Source organism: Cydia amplana, chromosome 22 (genome assembly GCF_948474715.1).
Source record: "Cydia amplana chromosome 22, ilCydAmpl1.1, whole genome shotgun sequence".
NCBI classification, from domain to species: Eukaryota; Metazoa; Arthropoda; class Insecta; order Lepidoptera; family Tortricidae; genus Cydia; species Cydia amplana.
Window position 1 is genome coordinate 8,091,563 of NC_086090.1, and position 19,108 is coordinate 8,110,670.

The 19,108-nt window shown below is 40.0% G+C and overlaps 1 protein-coding gene across 1 annotated transcript in view; it reads right to left on the reverse strand.

Annotated features, from left to right (window-relative positions):
* LOC134658513 (ankyrin repeat domain-containing protein 11-like) overlaps nucleotides 1–19,108 on the reverse strand; it is a 41,410-nt gene that overhangs the window by 11,522 nt on the left and 10,780 nt on the right. Inside the window, exons 5-13 of the mRNA XM_063514199.1 lie at nucleotides 17,634–18,909; nucleotides 16,463–16,600; nucleotides 12,826–13,110; nucleotides 12,087–12,251; nucleotides 9,518–9,626; nucleotides 7,115–7,238; nucleotides 6,180–6,601; nucleotides 3,558–3,836; nucleotides 1,168–1,315 (exon numbers count right to left, since the gene is read on the reverse strand). Coding sequence (XP_063370269.1) covers nucleotides 1,168–1,315; nucleotides 3,558–3,836; nucleotides 6,180–6,601; nucleotides 7,115–7,238; nucleotides 9,518–9,626; nucleotides 12,087–12,251; nucleotides 12,826–13,110; nucleotides 16,463–16,600; nucleotides 17,634–18,909 — 2,946 coding nt within the window. The remainder of the gene's footprint in view (nucleotides 1–1,167; nucleotides 1,316–3,557; nucleotides 3,837–6,179; nucleotides 6,602–7,114; nucleotides 7,239–9,517; nucleotides 9,627–12,086; nucleotides 12,252–12,825; nucleotides 13,111–16,462; nucleotides 16,601–17,633; nucleotides 18,910–19,108) is intronic.

Genomic DNA, 19,108 nt, shown 5'->3' on the forward strand with positions numbered 1-19,108 from the left:
GATATACAGGGTGGCCCATTTAGATCGGTCAGTATGGGAAAGTCTGAAACTATACTTGGTCAACCAGATCTTGACAGTAGAAAAAGGCGGCAAATTTGAAAAATGTAGGCGCGAAGGGATATCGTCCCATAGAAAATTTGAATTTCGCGCCTTTTTTTACTGACAAGATTTGGTTGACCAGCTATATAAGACATACGAAGACATTCTTAGGAACCATGTCATCGATTTTAATAACAAGAAAAACTGCATTCATACATTAAAACAAACCTATATTCGAAATAATAAAAAGGCAGTGGTCATTTCGAACACTTACTAAAATAACAAAACTTCCGTGAGACAAAGACATAGTAAATATATTCGAGCGAGAAACTACCCTCATTTATGGCATTATTGTCAAACGATGGGTTGCACACAACACTCACTACGTCACTCGCTAATGCAACGCTAACGCAAGCTCCTGATGACACTTCTCGGTACGAAGTGAAACATGTCGAGCGTTTTTCGACTTAAAATACGTGAGTGACCTGTTTTTAATATATTTACTACTTACTAAAATAAATTAAAGAGTATGAAAACAATGCATTTTTATTCATTTTAGTCATCACGTTTGTGTAAAACTTACTGCTTAAGACCTACACGATCGATATCTAAATAAAAATAGTTTTAGTTTTATTTTCCAAAACGTTCGGGTTCGACTCCCGAGCCGTGTACTGGTCTTTTTTTAAATGTACTTATGCAGTTTTTCTTTTTATTAAAATCGATAACATGATTCCTAAGAACAGATCTTCGTATGTCTTATAGTTTTAGACTTTCCCATACCATAGAGAAAAAACATAGAGTGCTCACTCCATACATCAGTTTTAGTACCAAAAAGACTATTAGCATCTAGCATCGAGTAGCGGAACTATAAGTACTGCTACTTGACAATAGATGTAGCCACCGACCGGAAAGTCTTATGCTGTTGAGATAAGACTTTCCGGTCGGTGCTACATCTATTGTCAAGTAGCAGTACTGATAGTTCCGCTACTCGATGCTAGATGTAGACACTGAAATTAATAGTCTGAACTGATGTATGGAGTGAGCACTCTATGTATTTTTTTCTCTATGCCCATACTGACCGATCTAAATGGGCCACCCTGTATATTCCCTTGCCGGTAGTGTACTGACCCCAGCGACTGGGCCGGGCGCGGGTGCTGCCGGGCCCGGGCCCGGGCGGCGGCGCGGCGCCGGCGCGCCAGTCGCACTTGATCTCGCCGCGTCGCCGCACCACCGTCTCTATGCGCTGCGTGCCTTCCTCACTGGGCAGGGGAACTTGCTGAAATACATTATAACAACAAGTTATATTTACACTAATTGAACCCGAAAAATTCAACAGAAGCACATAAAATATGGTAAAAACTACAACATAATGTCATAAAAACCTAACAAACTTGTAAAGTAAAGTATTTATTAATTGTAAACTGTGTACATAAGATGTCATAAACATGAGATATCGAATCAACAGTTGCCCATTTCGAGCATACAATATGATCTTAAAACTACTAACTATACTAGCTTACTGACTAACTTATACTTAACAAACTGGTGATTCCAGAAAAAACTCATTTAGGTTGTAAAGTACATTTTCAATTAACCAATTTTTTAATTTTAATTTAAAGCGATTCCCCTCCAACATTTTTATTTCAACTGGCAGGGCGTTAAAAACTCGTATTGCAGTATTAAATGTACTTCTGTAAAACATTGAGTTGTTTGATTTTGGACATACATGATTAAATCTGTACTGCTCTCTAAGATTATCTCTCTGCGAGGACTTTTTTCTAAAATAGCCGTCAATTGAAATGGGGAAACCAAATAATTAGATCACCTTGAGACTTGTGATTGCAAATTTTGTATATTTCTTCTTGGCTTGTTGGTTACTTGTGTTGCTGTGTGTATTTTGTAGACACCACTCTGGGCGATACCTTATTCTTGGGGATGCTGGGACACCTCAAGCATAAGATAGCCCCCAGCGGGTGCCACATGATTTCTTAATTCTTGCGATGAGTTTCAATTCAACAATTCAATTCAACAGTGGTTACTCAAATGAGTACGTCTGAATGTCTGTCAAGTTAAACCCGTTTGACAGCACTGGCTTCCCTCGAATGCGGCTGACCCAACTGATGATAGATCTCGGGTGATCCTGGCGTTTTTAAAACAGCGAAGGATACATATAAAGTGCATAGCTAACAACCTTTCGCGTATTGGAGGTTGCATACCTATGAGTGCTATTGACACAATACTCAGTAAACTTATTACGATAAGTCAGTTCTAATGTCTAATGTCAATATCTTTAAAATATATTGTTCCACATGAAAAACTAGTTTTAACTATCAGCTAAACAGTTATAGCCTTCATGCAACGCAGAGTACTTCATAATTTTTATGGCGTACATGGCGCTATATTTCATTGTTTGCATTTTCAATTTAGCTTTCAATATGAAAAATAAGTTTTTGGCAAAAATTTCATTTTTGGTATAAGCTTTTATCGCTGACTGTACTTTTCTTACGACAGACAACTAATACTCATCGAGACAATTCCAAAAACCCCTAGCACAATTAGGTTGCGTTGTTTCATCACAGAGTTCCTATGGCCACCTCTTGTCTCTATCATCAGATCAGCTCGATGGTACCATAATATTGCATTGTGACCCGACTTTAGGTGAAACTAAATAAAAGCTTGTAATTAGACTTGCCTGAGCGCTGTTTTACCACAAAAAACGGCAATGAAAGCATAATAAAGGGTTATCACGTAAAGCTTTGGATTCGTTGACATTCGTTGACGTTGACAATCAACGTAACGTAAAGCTTTGGATTCCTCCGAAAGCGGTGCCGTCATATAGCGGCCGTCTCCATACAAATACTACGACATCCATATTTAGCCGTATTATTTAGTATGGAGACGGCCGCTATAGGACGGCACCGCTTTCGGAGAAATCCAAAGCTTAACGCCGTCTAGGAAACCGCGCCATCTTGTTTACATAGACAACGTTCTAGTGACGTCAGTCAACACTATAGCGGCCGTAATATGACGGCACCGTTTTCGGAGGAATCCAAAGCTTTAAAGCTTTGGTTTCCTCCGATAGCGGTGCCGTCATATGGCGGCCGTCTCCATACAAATACTACGACATCCATATTTAGCCGTATTATTTAGTATGGAGACGGCCGCTATAGGACGGCACCGCATTCGGAGAAATCCAAAGCTTAACGCCGTCTAGGAAACCGCGCCATCTTGTTTACATAGACAACGTTCTAGTGACGTCAGTCAACACTATAGCGGCCGTAATATGACGGCACCGTTTTCGGAGGAATCCAAAGCTTTAAAGCTTTGGTTTCCTCCGATAGCGGTGCCGTCATATGGCGGCCGTCTCCATACAAATACTACGACATCCATATTTAGCCGTATTATTTAGTATGGAGACGGCCGCTATATGACGGCACCGCTATCGGAGGAAACCAAAGCTTAAGGAAACAAATACAGCGCCATCTAGTGACGTCTTTGAGAGGCTAAAAGGTACTCACATTACTAGCAACATCGCTCTGATACGCCATCGCCAGTTGCTCGTACATCTCATAATTCTCTGGTTCATATTCATTGTCATCCGCCTCTATGCCCTTGTTATAGAGTCCAGTTTGGCTCGCGATGACGTCATTAAAGCTGTAGTTTGAGTTTTGCGAGGAGGGTCGCAGGTGGCTGTCGTCTTTCTCGTAGGAGGAGGGTTTGTCGCTGCACGCCGAGTCTTGGGAAGAGCATTGCGAGTTCTCCTCGGGTCGTTGCGGTGTTAGGCGGTCTTGGGGTTCCTGAAAGTAAAGAGTTTTTTTTTTAAATAATTAATGGGCTTACTCATGGCCACAGACTAGCCGAGGCGAAGACGTGGCCTACGATGGAGCGAGCCTGCCCAGAAGGTGCCTGTTCACCCTTGATTTAAAGGTTGCCGGGTTATATGAGCTCGGAAATATAGACGCCGGCAAGGAATTCCATTCCTTGGCAGTGCGCATAAGGAAAGAGGAAGCAAAGCGCTTCGTGCGAATTGGTGGAATATCTACCAAGTAAGGATGGAAACCGGCCGTGCGTCTAAAAGTCCGATGGTTGAATGGGGACGGTGGAATAAGCTCATGTAGCTCTTGAGCAGACTCCCCGAAGTGCAACCTGTAGTATACCGACAGACCGGCGACTGTCTAAAGTAACAAGTTACAAATGTACAAAATTACTCCAGGGGCCCGTTTCTCAAAAGCTTGTAACTTGTAATACAAGCGGAAGTCACTTTTTAACAGCTTTTGTTAGAAAGGGACTTGCACTTTCGATAAACAGGGCACAGGGGTCTTAGGGGTCAAGCTTAAGAATATGGTACCACTTGTCGCCCTTCAATTACGAAAAAAAAAACCTAAAATTCCAAATTATAGAGCGTTCTACGAGGTCGTAACCTAAAATACTAATATTTCATTAATTTAATTAAAACCTTATTAAATTGTACAACGGGACTTAATCGCGTATAACGTTCAAGCGGATAAACAAGACCAAGTGCGGGTAGTTCGAAAAACTGGCGCGGTTAGAAGATGCTGATGTCAACTTAAGCCAGTCTTCTCCGAGACCACGGGGACAACGCCGTCCTCGAAACGTCGGAGGTAAATCTTAAGAGCCAACAGGAGTGCTCATTTCTCCATACAAACGTACTCGACTGTTTCCTCCGTGGGTTTTGAAGCTAGAGCAATGATTTTTTCAACAAAGATTAATATTGTCAATATCTGTGTCGGACCGTTTTGGTTTTTTTGATATTTTTGTTTTTTAAGGCGCTAGAGCCCTTCAAAAATGGCCAAAATGGCCTAATTGACTATGCCGCAATGAGAGGCGTGCTATTCAAAACTGACATCAATTAGGTAGTCAAAAAAGCAAAACGGTCCGACACAGATAATGTCATAAGTCATAATCATTTAGATTTCCAAATTTGGTTACGATTGGTTAAGTTTTGGAGGAGGAAACAGTCGAGTACGAAGCCTCGATTTTTGATATTTTTACGCAGGATTTTTCGCCTTGTCCTTATCGCACTAGTTTTAGGAGCCGCTTCAGTTAGCGAGACGGGTATATTTACTTAAAATATTTAAATCTTAGCTCCTGTTGGCTCTTAAAACTTAAGATACGCGATAAGTCCCGTTGTACAATCTCTCCCACGGCTCATATCTGGGTCAAAAAAGGATAGGGCCATACGTACATTGTTCAAAAAATGACGTACGATGATACAGATAACTTACTAGTAGTCGTAAAATAATTACCTACTCTGATATTTAAGACTTAAGAACCCACTTTTTGTTTAGGTAATAAGACTAATATTGTGTAATCTACCTATAGTTTATAATTAAGTGAATAAGTAATAAATAATTAATATTGTCCTTTGCTGCCTGAAACACAGGGAATCCTAGTTCAGGCATTTGTAAATCCCTTGTCTTTATAAATTTTTAGTCTTTAATAGCAACCACTGTACTATACTTTTCCTCATTCTTTTACTCAATAAATTATTTGTATTTGTATTAAAGCAACTTTCATTTTAAGTCAATGCTAGTGGGACAGGACAGGTTAATAATGTGTAAAAATTAGAGATACAACGGATAGTTGTTTGGCCGGATACCGGATATCCGGCCTGGACACTGGCCGAATATCCGGTATCCGGCCGCCGGATATTCGGCCGGCGGAACTATCTATACCTATATTTTGAGTTTTGCAGGTGCGCGTCGTGCAGGTTTCGACCTGTTTCGTAGTGAACATTCGCACGGACACATTTCTAGGATCGTAACGAGTTTTATCATGTCATTAGTGTCATTACGTAGTAAGTTCGTTTATAGTTACAAGTGCGCGCGCGTAAATTTGTGTAAACAAATAAGTGTGTTGTGTGACATTGGTTACGTACTTATTCATTTCTATCTACTGTGTCGTTAGCATTATGCAGCTGTTTTTTAGATTCCATTTTTTACCCCAAAATGTGTTAATTTTACTATCCGGTATCCGGCCGGTTAGTAGGTCACTATCCGGTATCCGGCCGGATACTAAAATAACGGCCGGATACCGGATAGTAACCGGATATCCGGTCCATCTCTATTAATAATGTGTAAAAATCGTGAAAGTTTACATCAGTGTTAATTAAAACCTACCTTGAATTCATTCTTCTCCACATTACCGGCATCCATAAATTCCTCATTGTTGCTTAGATCAAAATCATCCATGGCCCCCGTCTCTTCCATCCTGTCTTCCTCGACCTCCTGTTTTATCTGGACCCCCAGTTCCTTCACATTAATGATCGGTCTCATCTCCGGCTGTCTTCTAGGTGAGAATTCCTCTATCATCTTGTGACATATCTCGTCATCTGTCAACTTCTCAGTCTTGATGTTCTTGAGAATGTTCACGTCGAACGCTTCCTCCTTCTTTTTCTTGTTCTTCTTTCTCTTTCTGTTGTCGGAGTCGGAGCTGGACGGACTGCTGGACGAGCTGCTGGATTTAGCTTTTTTCTTCTTTTGTTTTTTTTTTAGTTTCAGTTTCTTTTTGATTTTCTTGTCTTTTAATTTCTTTTTGGGCGCTAGAATGTAAAACAATGAGGTTTGATTATTGTAAGAGCAACACATATTAGAATAGAATAGCCTCGTGCCGCCCAATGTACATTAGGATGTACACTCAGTTTCATGGAATGTCAAGCTTAATTAAAAACAAACTAGGTAGCATTTCATTTGTCTCGTAAAATCTTCGAACAAATTAAATTCAACCTAATTGAAAATACAACAAGATTCTAATTTCCTTGGCTATAATTTTGTATGGCGGGCGGCACGAGGATATAGTACATTTATTCGTAAGCACACAAACGAGGCAATACATAATATAAAAGAAAACATAAAATAACATCGAAGTGCCACGAAATGGCCGCATCTCAGCATGTTGCTGGTGGCATCCAGCGCTGATCTTCCGATATTAAATGTATTTGTATTTTGTTGTTGTAGAAAAAGTAAACAGACAGCAGTTCCAACAAAATATTTGTTGTTCACACGTATTTTTGTAATACAACAACAATAATACGGCTTCAAAAAGTTAATCTTACATTCCTCTTCTTCAGAGATCTTCACCGCTTTACTTTTCTTCTTCTGTTTGTCTTTTAGCTTTTTCATATGTTTCTTGTCAGTGCGACGACGCTTCGACAGCTTAGTTTTAGACTTTTTACTCATCTGCAAGAGTATTAGAATTACAAAATTAAGTGTTTTTTTTAATAAAGATAAAATTTATTACAGTGAAAAATATCCAACGATTAAAACAATCCTAATACGCTATTGTAATTAGTTACTTAAATAATATAAATGTACAATCATGGTTTAGAAAAATTGTTAATACCCATATAAAAGTTTTATTGTGACATTATCGCCAATTCATATTCGTTTTGTTTTATGAAGCTTTGGTTTCCTCCGAAAGCGGTGCCGTCATATAGCAGCCGTCTCCATACAAATACTACGACATCCATATTTAGCCGTATTATTTAGTATGGAGACGGCCGCTATATGACGGCACCGCTATCCTAGGAAAACCGATCTTAACACAGAAATATTTTAAAATAAAAATCACACACAGAAAAAAAACACACACACACACAGAAAAATATTTTAAATTACATTTAGACATAGAAATGTCTAAATGTAATTTTTGTGAAAATTCAACTGGTGATATACGACTATGTTTCGCCTTTAGTTCCATTTTATTTAATTTCCACAATTTAATGTACCATTGCATAGACTAAGAATCCTCTAGACGGAGTTTAGAGCAATTATTTCAGGAAACCGATGCTGCCAAAAATACTGGGGTGCGGGGGACGAGGTGAGCGAGTCCCGTGCCGTGATTGGTCCGTTCAAAGACACGGACGTCACACAAAGACACTTTGACTCGAAGATGGAGTAAAACTACCGTATATTTGTGGCAGAGGGGGTAGCGTTACTATGCTCAGTCTAGAGGATATCTTGTCTGTGTACCATTGTAAGTGCCGTATAGAAAAAACGTGAGCAATCGATTGGCGGAAGTTCGTTAAAGGACAAGAACACTCGAAACTCTAATCAAAGGGTTCAACAGCAAAATTGCTAAGGAGCTTCTAGGACTAAAACGGCACAAAACCAGCGCGGTGACTAGAATACTGACTGGACACTGTAAGTTGAACAAACACATGTTTCAAATTGGCAAGAAACAAGATGCGACATGCAGGTTTCGCCAGGAGTCAGAGGAGACTGCAATTCACATTCTCTGTTCCTGTGGACCACTAATGTCAAAAAGAAGTACTTAGGGCGGCATGTATTGCAACCAGGGATGTTGCGGATGCAGATTTTTTGACATCCGCGGACGCGGATGCGGATATTTAAAGGCTCACATCCGCGGATGCGGATGTCAAGATTAGGTACTTAGGAAACGTCAAATATTACATTTTTAGTATTTTTTTATTAAAAAAAAACGAAACGTTCAGTATTTGAGCAAGAATATAGGTGCGTTATATTTAATAAACAGTAACTTGGCCGACTTTTCTGGATCTAGACGATTTCGTGATAGGACTTATAGGCAATGACGAAATTACCTAGCACTTACGCCGCCGCTAAGACGTTCATGTACTGACTTGTTCGACATCCGCATCCGCATAAGCTCCGCATCGATTTTATGCGGATGCGGATGCAGATGCGGATGTTGAAAATAATGCGGAAGTTCCGCGGTTGCGGATGCGGATGTTCGCAACATCCCTGATTGCAACCCTATGAGGTACAGAACATTACGGCCCAAAGAATCAGTAGTAATGAACTTTATCTACACACATGTCATTAGTGCTCTATAATGCGTTCGAAACCGTAGGAAATGACCAGCTTTATTAAAACCAATTTTACTATGAAAACTTTCTTATCTGTGGTAGTAGGAAAATTTGTACTGTAATGTTATAAGTAGTTATAACGTTACAGATTTTTAGTATCGTTATGAGTTTAAATTTGGAACAGCAGTCAAAACTCAAGTGGGTCTCTATTCTAGTATCCATAGATATTAAAACAGTTATCGATACGAAACGTCAGTTTAGTATGATTTTTAATATAAACCGCACGATATTTGATCTCGAGTGACATGAGAATAGGGACTTCATTCTTTAGTCTAGGAATAAAAAAAAACTATGGATGTGTGACATGCGTGAAAAAAGTTTTCATTCACCGCCATTTGGCGTACAGTTTATCTTTTAATTCGTTTTGAGTGTGTGTTTAGATAAAGTAGTGTATGTAACTGTACATAATTAGGCATTAAAACACTCGTGTGATCCTATTAAGAAACTCACTAACGTTCGTTTCTTAAACCCACACTCGTATTTTAATGCCTCTCATTATGTAGCAGTCACATAAACTACTATTAAAGGGCCGTCACAATAGATCAATGCTTGGTCGATGCGGAGCTCAAAGGCCCGATACCACCCCAAAATGCCGTATGTACTTGTACTTACCTTTTTCTTGCCTTTCTTCCTCTTGACTTCCTCATCGTCGGTGGCGGACGAGAGAGTAGAGGGGGATCTCTTCCTCTTGCGTGCTTTCTCTTTCTCCCCTTTCTGTTTTCTGTTGTAGAGCGAGTTTAACTTCAGGTTAGATTGTCCGTGAGGTGCGACAAGTTCAACGCGGATGGCGATGCATTGAAATGATTTCTAAAGAAAGGAGGCTTAAGGCTTCGTCACGCAGGCGCGTTTTCCGGGCGGGGCGTGAGCGTTTTAAGGCTTCGTCACACATGCGCGTTTTCCGGGCGCGGCGGGAGCGTGGCGCGCCGCTTTTACATACAAAACACTCACGCCCCGCCCAGTGCCTGTGTGCCGAAGCCTTTATGTGTAAAAGCGGCGCGCTCCGCTCACGCGCCGCCCGGAAAACCTGCCTGTGTGACGAAGCCTTTAGAACGAGGAATTTCGTAGATTAACTCGTCTGTTCCTATCTCTATCGCACGCGCATATATATTTCTGTCCCGCCCTTGGTGCCGGCGGTCAATGTGCGAGTAGGATAGCAACGCTCGTACTAACCGTCCTTTCTTTAGTGACAATAGTGGCAGGTAATTAAACGTATGTGGTAAGTATAGTAGGTACAAAATTGTTTTCTCAAAAATGGACGGCAAAATCGACGTTGCCGGTTAAAAAATAGATCGCGAAGTGCGTAGTTTATAGTCATTCAAAAAATTAAAAAGTTAAAAACATTGCAGTCTCGATTTCGACTCTGCAATGTTGCATACAAATTCCATTACTTAACGAGTTCCAAACTTTTTAAAACTTTAAATGGCCATATCAAATGAAGGCATAGGTCCATTAAACAGCCAAACAGATGATCAGCACTTATTATTATAATGTTGGTACCGCGACTATTTAGGTGTCTCAAATACGTTGGCGTATTTTCAGCAGAAAAATACACTTCTTTTTTTTAAAGGCGGCAAGCAAATCTTTTTAATGTTTTCCTTTTTTCTGTGAAAATTAGAACGTTGCTTCTGTAAAATATTTATATTTCTTGCACCATTTTTGAGAAAAGCACTATATATGACTCGGCTGGAAGGCTACTTGCTGGCTTCGGATTCAATTAAACGGACTCCCAAGGTCGTCCGTTTAAAACGAATCCTCAGCCTGCAAGTAGCTACTTCCGAGCCTCGACAATAATGTACTATTACATTTATGCGTATGATTATTTGGAAAATTTTGAAAAAAAAAAAATGCGTTTCCCTTGCTTTTTGGCCTGTTTATGTTTAGGGAATTGTGTACGAGTGATTTATCTTCAGCCGCTGATGTAATTGATGCGTTTTCTGCGTTTTTCAAATGGTTTATCACTACATAGTAAAAAACAAAGTCGCTTCCCGCTGTCTGTCCCTATGTATGCTTAGATCTTTAAAACTACGCAACGGATATTGATACGGTTTTTTTAATGGATAGTGATTCAAGAGGAAGGTTTATGTATAATTTCTTAACCCGTGCGAAGCCGGGGCGGGTCGCTAGTTAGTGATATAAATCAACCAAACTTTCGGCCGAGTATTCGTAATAGGCCAACTCCATATTCAGCCCATCTTTTATTTGGGGCATTATCTATGAAAAGGGACCTTATTGTCGATGGCGCTTACGCCGCACAGCGTCACGCGGCATTGTGTTTATATCGGAGCATCGTTAATAATGGCGTAAGCGCCATCGACAAGGTCCCTTTTCATAGATAACGTCACATTTAGTTACCTCTTCTTCAGCACACTCTCCAGCCCTCGCTGCTCAGCTTCACCTTCTCTTTTTGACAAACTTTTTTTTGATGCCAATCGATCCCACTCCTATTGAGGATCAAAAGCTTGTATGGAACCAAAAAAAAATTTCCGGCTAGAAAAGCCACAAATCGAGGAAAACTTTTCCCATACAATTAGTATGAAAATGAAAACTTTTATTTTTCACATGCTATTTTCCTATCCAGGTTCTATTCCTATCCAGTATCAATAGTTTCCTAGGGGTCAACTTACGGTAATGTACTTAAAAGCCACAATAGTTATTTGTACAACAAGAGATCAAAGTTTGATATTTCTTCGAGTGCTTATTTTGAGTCCCGTGCAAGCGAAAGATTCTATACTAGATTCACGAGGGTAGCGAGTGAATCTAATTTAGAATCTTGAGCGTAGTAAGGGACTCAAAAGCGCACGAGATGTAAATAACTTTGATCTCGTGTAGTTCACAAAACTTTTCACCTCAGCAGTGAGAACATATTAGAGAACCCGAAGTATGTATTCCTTCTTCATCACTTACCTCTATTCACTCATGTTTTCTTAAGATATACCAACAATTAAATTTTCACCTCAGCAGCTCGAACAAGGGTACTTTGCTACTTAAAAACAGTGAGCAAAATCGCATTTTGCTCACTGAGTGAGCAATACGCATTTTGCTCATTTTGTCTCATTCAGTGAGCAAAATGCGATTTTGCTCACTGTTTTTAAGTAGCAAAGTACCCTTGTTCGAGCTGCTGAGGTGAAAATTAATAAAAACTTTTTCAATACAAGTGTGTCAAGTCGTCACATTTAGTTACCTCTTTTTCACCACACTCTCCTCATCTAGCTCGCTCTCCTGGCTCCAGCCCTCGCTGCTCAGCTTCTTCTCTTCTGCTCTCTTCTGTTCTGTGTCTTCTGCGCGCACGGGCGTGGTGCTGCGGGATTGAACCTGGGCCTCCGCCACTTCCAAGGCTTCCATAAACCTGAGACAGTCAAGAATACAGTATTTTGTTACATTGAGAAAAAATTTGTTACATTGGTTAGAGAAGCAGGAAATTTACTTTTGACTGCAATTTTTTTTTAAAAAAATTTATAATTAATCGGTGATTGGCTCTAGTCACGCCTGATGGAAAGAAGACAGAGTCTAAGATGGAGCTCACCGGTTCAGTAATAGCCTATTCACTCTAGCTTTAAAGAGACCGAGGTCATATTTCTCAGGGAATACAGATGTCGGAAGCGCATTCCATTCCCTAGCCGTCCTTACCAAAAAGTTGACAGTAGAACAATGTGTAATAAACATTTTTATAAATTAAATAATCTAAAATTAGAGTAAAAAAACTGTTTGGGGCGGTGCCCTATCTTTAGAGCCCTTTTGGTACGGGGACCTATGATCTCTTTAGATGGCAGCACTGTAACGTTCTTGAGGCACTATTCTAGTAGTCTAGACATGTATCATTGTAAAAAGTTATTTTTACGACCTTAAATAACTTTTAACTTTTTTTTGATTATAAATAACTTTTTTCAAGTAAGCTAAAACATGTTAATATCATTAGGTACCTCTGATATTCTCGATCTAGTAACTGCGTGTCTCCATGCTGCGGCGTGCCGGCCCCCTTGGGCCTCCGCGGCCTCCCCTCGGCCTCCCCGCGGACCTTCACCTCGGCCCCCTTTATACACAGCGCGGCCCCTTCCGCGCTGGACTCATTTTGGAGCAACGCCTCATCTTTTTGAGGCGGTGAGGCGAGCACCTCCTCTCTAGATAATACAGTAACGTTCTCGGTGAGGCACTGCTCTAGGGGGGGATACCAGCAGCGTTTGGTCGGGAACGGGCCGTCGGATATCCTGAAATTATTAGGGTTATATCTACACATCGGTAACTCGTGGCATTTAGGTAGCACTTAAAAGATTAGTTTAATTAATTCCTTTTTTAGGGTTCCGTACCCAAAGGGTAAAAACGGGACCCTATTACTAAGATTCCGCTGTCCGTCCGTCCGTCCGTCTGTCACCAGGCTGTATCTCACGAACCGTGATAGCTAGACAGTTGAAATTTTTACAGATGATGTTTTCCTGTTGCCGCTATAACAACAAATACTAAAAACAGAATAAAATAAAGATATAAGTGGGGCTCCCATACAACAAACGTGATTTTTGACCGAAGTTAAGCAACGTCGGGCGGGGTCAGTACTTGGATGGGTGACCGTTTTTTGCTTGTTTTGCTCTATTTTTTGTTGATGGTGCGGAACCCTCCGTGCGCGAGTCCGACTCGCACTTGGCCGGTTTTTTTAGTGGTTTCTTTTTCTCGACTCGTATAGGAAGGACATTGTCACATCACTAGTCCGTTAGAAACTGTCAAGTGCTACCTAAGTGCCACGAGTTACCGATGTGTGTTCATCACTAATTTTTTAAGTGCCACCTAAATGCCACGAGTTACCGATGTGTAGTTATATCTTAGTATACTGTGTCGACAATCTTGTTATTGTTGTGTTGTGTGTGTTGTGTTGTGTATTTCGAAGCTTAATAGCATCGTTCGCAGACGTTTCTGCTTAATACAAAATTAATCCTGTTAAGTTTATCATATTACTCGGTTGCTGAAAACATTACATTGAGAATATCTCGAGTGATAATAACTATTGGAATAGGTTAATAAAATATATCTGGCTTCCAGAGTATCATTTCACGAATATAACTAATTAATTAATTTGTAAGTCCTAAATGATATTGCACAGGTAATCTATCAAGTTCAAAATAAAAATAATAAATAAATTGTAAATTGTAATTACCTCCTGTAGAAAAACGACATCTTTAAATATTAAAAAGACAAACCAACACTATTACTATATTTTAATTTTGGCATAAACATGTTGACTACCGTTTTGTTATAACTTAAATCTGTTGGAAGGTTTACAAATTATGGATAAAAAAAAAAGAAATTAAAAGCTTACCAAAGTATAATGTTTTGTTAGTACTCTGTTATAGAAAATAAGATGGTCTGCCCTGCCTGATGCAATTATATGCACGCTTGCGGAGCGCCTTACCGTATTGTACTGAAATAAAAAATACAAGCGCGATGTAGGATTTCCCTTTGCATTGAACTATACTCGAACAATAGGGTATTTGACTACTAGTCAAATCAGTTTCTTTTTCGAACTGTCAAAACGATTTTGCTAGTATGGAATTTATATGAAACACTAGCATGTGACGTCACAGTCAAATTACCTACTCTTTATAGTTTTATACGAGTTTTAAAATAGAAATTGTGTCTAAAAATAACTGCTGCCTACGTTTCTCTATTAATCTTCTGGTGCTTTATTTCATGCATGGTGTAAAATAATTTATTTTAAATACAGTCAAATACCCTATTGAAGGTAATTTACTAAATTTATTTTTTGTTTCAGTCTTATTTTTGTTCTAAATATGCTTACTATATGTAATACATGTTAATTAATTAAAACGGGACTTACAAGTATAACACATGAAAAAAATCTAATCATCATGCCTAAAGCCCGCTGCTAAGCCAGTCTATTTTCGTCTATATACACAATGAATAAGTCCCTTTTTAATTAAAACTTAACATTTTTTTAAAATAAGTTATAGCCAGTCAAACAAGTTTGTCAGTAGTAAAAGGCGCGTAATTCACATTATCTATGGGCCGATAACTCTTCGCGCCTAAATTTTTTAAATATGCCGCTCCTTTCTACTGACGGAAACGGCTTGACAGGGTATAACTAACCAACCTTGTTATTCTGTATATCTATAAGTGTAAGGCCTGAGGGCCTACCGCGAACCACGTTCGACATATTGCCTCCCTGTCACACTTACGTACGAATTTACAAGTGCGACAGAGAGGAAACACGTCGAGCGTGGTTCGCGGTAGGCCTTCTGAGTGGACGCTCGAGTTGGGCGTGCAGCGGGGCGGGGCGTGCGGTGTGCATGTTAAACAAATGCGCACGTATAGGAGCGGCCTTAGTGCACGCTGCTCACATCCCTTGGGAGCTCGACGCCACGCTGCACGCCCCGCCGAACGCTCCGCTCCGAGCGTCCACTCAGGCCTTACACTACTGATACTAGTAATAATAATAATCTCCGACAGGGCCGATCCGCGCCAAGCCGCAAAATGATCAGTCCGTTCGTCAGCCGATTCGATCCCACCATGCGCTATGCTATGCTATGTCCATCTGTATGTACACTGTACAAGTGTACAGTAAAGGCTTCGTCACACAGGCGCGTTTTCCGGGCGGGGCGTGAGCGGCGCATGAGCGTTTTATATGTAAAAGCGGCGCGTCCCGCTCACGCGCCGCCCGGAAAACGCGCCTGTGTGACGAAGCCTTAAGGGTCTCTATTGTTCCCGAAAAAGTTTTAAGTCATAATGTATTGTTTGCCCGCATTTTCGTTAGTCATAATTCATTTGGTTCAGAAACGCGTCATTTTTCAGGATTTCCATATAACAAACCTAACCAAACCTAACCTATCTATAGGATAACCTAACGAAAATCCTGAAAATCTAACGGTTTCAGTTTTATGACTAATGATATGACAAACATATGACAAACAAATATAATATTTTATATACCTAAATAAACTGACTAATAATACATTCATAAAAAATAATGTAACAAAGTAATAACAGTTATAGGCCGCCCGTATTGAAAGCGAGGACCTACAACTGTAATAATAGAAACAAAAAAAAATATGACAAACAAAACATTATGACTTAAAACTTTATGGGAAACAAATGTGCCCCGTAAAGTAAGGTAGCGGAGTCAGGCGTGGCTCACTCCGCGATTTCGTCGCTTTGCTACAGGTAGCTAAAAGTACATCCGTTCCGCGCCAAGTTTGGGGAAAGCCATAAGCCGCGCGTGGCGCTGTCGCCACCTAGCGGCCATATCTGTGCTGATCGTAACAGACGCGTTTTGTTAGAGAGTGAGTCTTCTGTACTTAGTACTATCATAGAGAAAAAAATACATAGAGTGCTCACTCCATACATCAGTTCAGACTATTAATTTCAGTGTCTACATCTAGCATCGAGTAGCGGAACTATCAGTACTGCTACTTGACAATAGATGTAGCAGTACTGATAGTTCCGCTACTCGATGCTAGATGCTAATAGTCTTTTTGGTACTAAAACTGATGTATGGAGTGAGCACTCTATGTATTTTTTTCTCTATGGTACTATTCTGTGACGGAGTGCACTCACTGGTCAGTGGAGTAGACGCGGTCGACGAGCGCCATGCGCTGCGCGCGCAGCTCGGTCAGCACGACGCTGCGCCCGCGCACGCAGCTGCACGCCGTCGGCCGCGCCGCCCACCACACGCAGGGCTGCACGCGGGTTTGTCTGGAAAACGAAGGGTTAATCGTTTTATCTTATACCTTTAAACGAGCAATCCTTGTTTATTTATTTATTTATATATATTATATTTCGGGGATCTCGGAAACGGGTCTAACGATGAAATTTGCTATAAGGGGGTTTTCGGGAGTGAAAAATCGATCTAGCTATCTCTGGGAAAACGCTCATTTTTGAGTTTTTATATGTTTTCCGAGCAAAGCTCGGTCTCCCAGATATTGTTCCATTACGCGAGACTTTTTTAACTGGCAAATTTAGATTTTCCTCATTTCAATTTTAGTAATACGTAAATTGACAAATAAATTCGGCATTAAAGCAAACGTTACATAAGCAACTCGTACTCATAATTACGCCAATTTTTTGAACTACAATTAGGCATTGCTTAAATACCTAATAAATTTTGTTAAAAAAAGACTAGATGAAACACCTATAATTTTCATGGAATGCTCATTAAGAAAATTATCTACCGTTGTAAGAAACGCGCTGGACATAAGTTGATCGAGGGCAGTTCATCCCCGCGCCGGGTGGTATGCGTAAAGCATTTCCCCTCTTAAAAAACAAAAAAAAAGGGCAGTTCATTCGCTCTAGTTCTCGACCACTGATGAAAACAACGATCCTCAGACCAGAGAAATATAAAAGTTTAATAAATCTTGTCTCAGAATAGCAACAAATATTTGTTTTTAAACACTTCGTCTATTATGACCACTACATTTTACCTACTTTACACGTATTTTGACGACTGGTCTGGCCTAGTGGGTAGTGACCCTGCCTGTGAAGCCGCGGTCCTGGGTTCGAATCCCAGTAAGGGCATTTATTTGTGTGATGAGCACAGATATTTGTTCCTGAGTCTTGGTTGTTTTCTATGTATTTATATATATCGTTGTCTGAGTACCCACAACACAAGCCTTCTTGAGCTTACTGTGGGACTTAGTCAATCTGTGTAAGAATGTCCTATAATATTTATTTATTTATTTATTAGCACTTATAAGTAGGTAGTCTATGCTATAAAATGAACGGTACTTACTTGTAACAGTTGGTCTTATCATGTCGAAACAGCAGCGGCTGGCATATCTTGAGCACAAAGTCCCACATCTCCAGCGACACTATCGTGGACCTCGACACCTTTCTCTCCGGCTCATCAACTTCTTTCTCCACCGACAAAAACTCCTTTCTCTCCGTTGTTTTCTCTTTTCTACCTTTACTCTTCTTTTCTGAACTTTTCTGTCTGTCACTTTTAGAGGTATAACCACTCTCTGTACTTCTGTATCCACTTTCAGTACTCTTACTGTCGGTAGATCTGTAGCTATCGCTATAGTCACTTGTTCGACTTAAACGTTGCCTGCTATCATCATCTAGTTCAGGCGTGCCTTGACATTTAAAGTCAACTACAGGAGAATCGTATTCAACTAAACCTTTATCTTGACTTTCGTCATCACTTATATTTTCTTGTTTAATTTCATTTATAACCGATTCTAGGAAATTGTCATCAGCTAAACTGTCAGACATGTTCGTATCTTGGTTGTAATCGAAGCTTTTCTTAGGTTTGACTTTAGCAAAGTCTTCTGGTTTAGAATCCTCATCAAACAATATGTCGTCTTCATTAGGATCTATTTCAAATTCAAAGCAATCTATAACAGGTTGTAGTTTCTCCATCTTTTTCAGACTCGGGCTGTCGACTGCTTTTAAAATTGCTTCTTTCTCCAAATCCTCTTTCTTTCTATCTAAATCTCTTGTAGTATTTTTATCGTCTTTGGATTTCTTTTCTTTTGTAGGAGTCGATTTAGATTTGTCGTCAACATGAGGGCTTGCGGTTTTGTCATCGTTGTCCAACGACCAACTGTCACACACCAAGTAATCGCTGAGATTAACGTCCGTCTCTTTAGGGTCTTGTTCGACTACATTCTCTGACCCTCCGCTTTTTGCTGATTCTTTAGTTTCTCTCTTAGAATCCCTTTCTTTACTCTTATCAGTATGTTTCTCTCTATACCTATCCCTATCGCTTTTTCTAGGTCTATCATATCTGTCAGAATGTCTCCTGGAATTCTCGTATCTGTCACTTTTCCTCTTACTATCCCTACTTCTGCTGACAGATATTCTGTTAAGTTTTGGAGGACGAGGGGACTTGTGTGTCTGTTCTTTTTCCGCAGGGTCTTCTTTTTCCTTCTCGCCGTCATCTTTAATTTTACGTTGGAAGGGGTTATCGTAGTCGGGCAGAATCTTCTGGTAGTCGAATTTGAACTTTTTACCTTCGGCCCTCGCTTTCTTTGCGTCTCTGATTATCTCGTCAACTTTACTCGCATCTGAAATTTCACTTTACTAATGTAAACACAATTTTAGGAGTATTCAGGACTAACTACTTGAGAGCAATTTTAATTTTGAATGAATAAAATCTACCAAGAATTATACAATTTTGTTGTATGGGTACTTATTTCTTTAGTGTCTCAGATTTCTCTTTATTTTATTAAATAACTACTAACTAACCTTAATATAACTTATAGC